Source organism: Octopus bimaculoides, chromosome 9, assembly GCF_001194135.2.
Source record: "Octopus bimaculoides isolate UCB-OBI-ISO-001 chromosome 9, ASM119413v2, whole genome shotgun sequence".
Taxonomy (NCBI): Eukaryota; Metazoa; Mollusca; class Cephalopoda; order Octopoda; family Octopodidae; genus Octopus; species Octopus bimaculoides.
This window is the reverse complement of record NC_068989.1, coordinates 59,937,275-59,938,578: the sequence shown is the minus strand read 5'-3', so window position 1 is coordinate 59,938,578 and position 1,304 is coordinate 59,937,275. Positions and strand designations below refer to the sequence as shown.

The following is a 1,304-nucleotide window of genomic DNA, read 5'->3' as shown; positions in this document are numbered from 1 at the left end:
TAATCATCTGGTCTCCTACCACAAAATTTCAAGCCTTGTGCCTATAGTAGAAAGGATCATCATCATCATTAGCAGCAGCAGCAGCAGATGGCAGTAAATTTTCAAGGAGAGGAGCTTGTTCTATGCTTGTTTTGTTAAGAGTGGTCTGATATTTAAGTGATCAATATAAAATGCTTTGCATGTTTTAATGAGTTATTCCTCAATCAAGAGATTAATAATTTGATTTTAATTTTGAAAAGAAGAAAAAGCTTCACACCACCGTATTAAAGTCTAATAGTTTCCCTAAAATAAATTTAATGATGTGTATTTTTAACATAGCATGGAGCCCTAAAAATATGGAATGTTTCTTCCCAAAACTGTTAGCTTATTTTAAATCTGAAGAGGGTTCATATTTTTCAGGTGAATAAATAAAGAAATGGCATAATAAATGATAATATTTTCTTCTTATTTTAATTCATTTATTTTTATTATTTTAATTATTTGCATACTACGTTGTTGTTTTTTTACAATCCTCATTTCTTAGCACAATGTCAAAAGTTGGAATGGAGTGGGTAAGGTAAAGTTAACTTTGGTGTTATTTAAATCATTTACTATTCAAACTCAGAAGAAACTGAACAATGATTGAGTACTTAACCCAATAATCAACCATTTCTACCAATTCACCACCACAACACAACAAGGGACTATGTGGTTACTCAACCTCACTCACATCAGACCCTATCTTCTTAAATAAAGAAAGGTTACATTAGATAATATAATCCTAAACACTCTTAATAAGATAGGATGGTCACATCTAGAATGTTTTATTCATAAGTCTGCTTACTCTCAAGGTTCATTTGGGTCTAAACAACAACTTACTATCAAGATACATATATCATAATTTTTCAGAGGGACACAATTTTGTTACCAACTGAATCAACAATAATCAATTTAATTCTTATTTCATCAACTCTGACAAGATAAAAATCAAAATTAACCTAACTTTGACATAATGAAAGTTAAAATAAACCCAAGATACAAGGCATAAACTACACAGTAACAACAACAAAGTCTAATGGAATATTTAGTGAAAAAGAATAAAACTTACCAAATCTGAGTCTCGTGTTTCTCGAACCATTTTCAAGCGATTAATTTGTGATTCACGTACTTTAGTGTTATCAATAGCTAAAACATCAACTATATCTTCTTCCTTCAGTCGATACTTATTCACACCAACAATTACCTCTGAAAACAATTACAATGCAAATATACATACATAAAAAAACATGCATATATATATATATATATATATATATATATATATA

General features: G+C 29.2%; 1 protein-coding gene across 1 annotated transcript in view; it reads right to left on the bottom strand.

Moving 5' to 3' along the window:
* LOC106881069 (methylmalonyl-CoA mutase, mitochondrial) overlaps window positions 1-1,304 on the bottom strand; it is a 34,988-nt gene that overhangs the window by 10,580 nt on the left and 23,104 nt on the right. Inside the window, exon 13 of the mRNA XM_052970918.1 lies at window positions 1,088-1,224. Coding sequence (XP_052826878.1) covers window positions 1,088-1,224 — 137 coding nt within the window. The remainder of the gene's footprint in view (window positions 1-1,087; window positions 1,225-1,304) is intronic.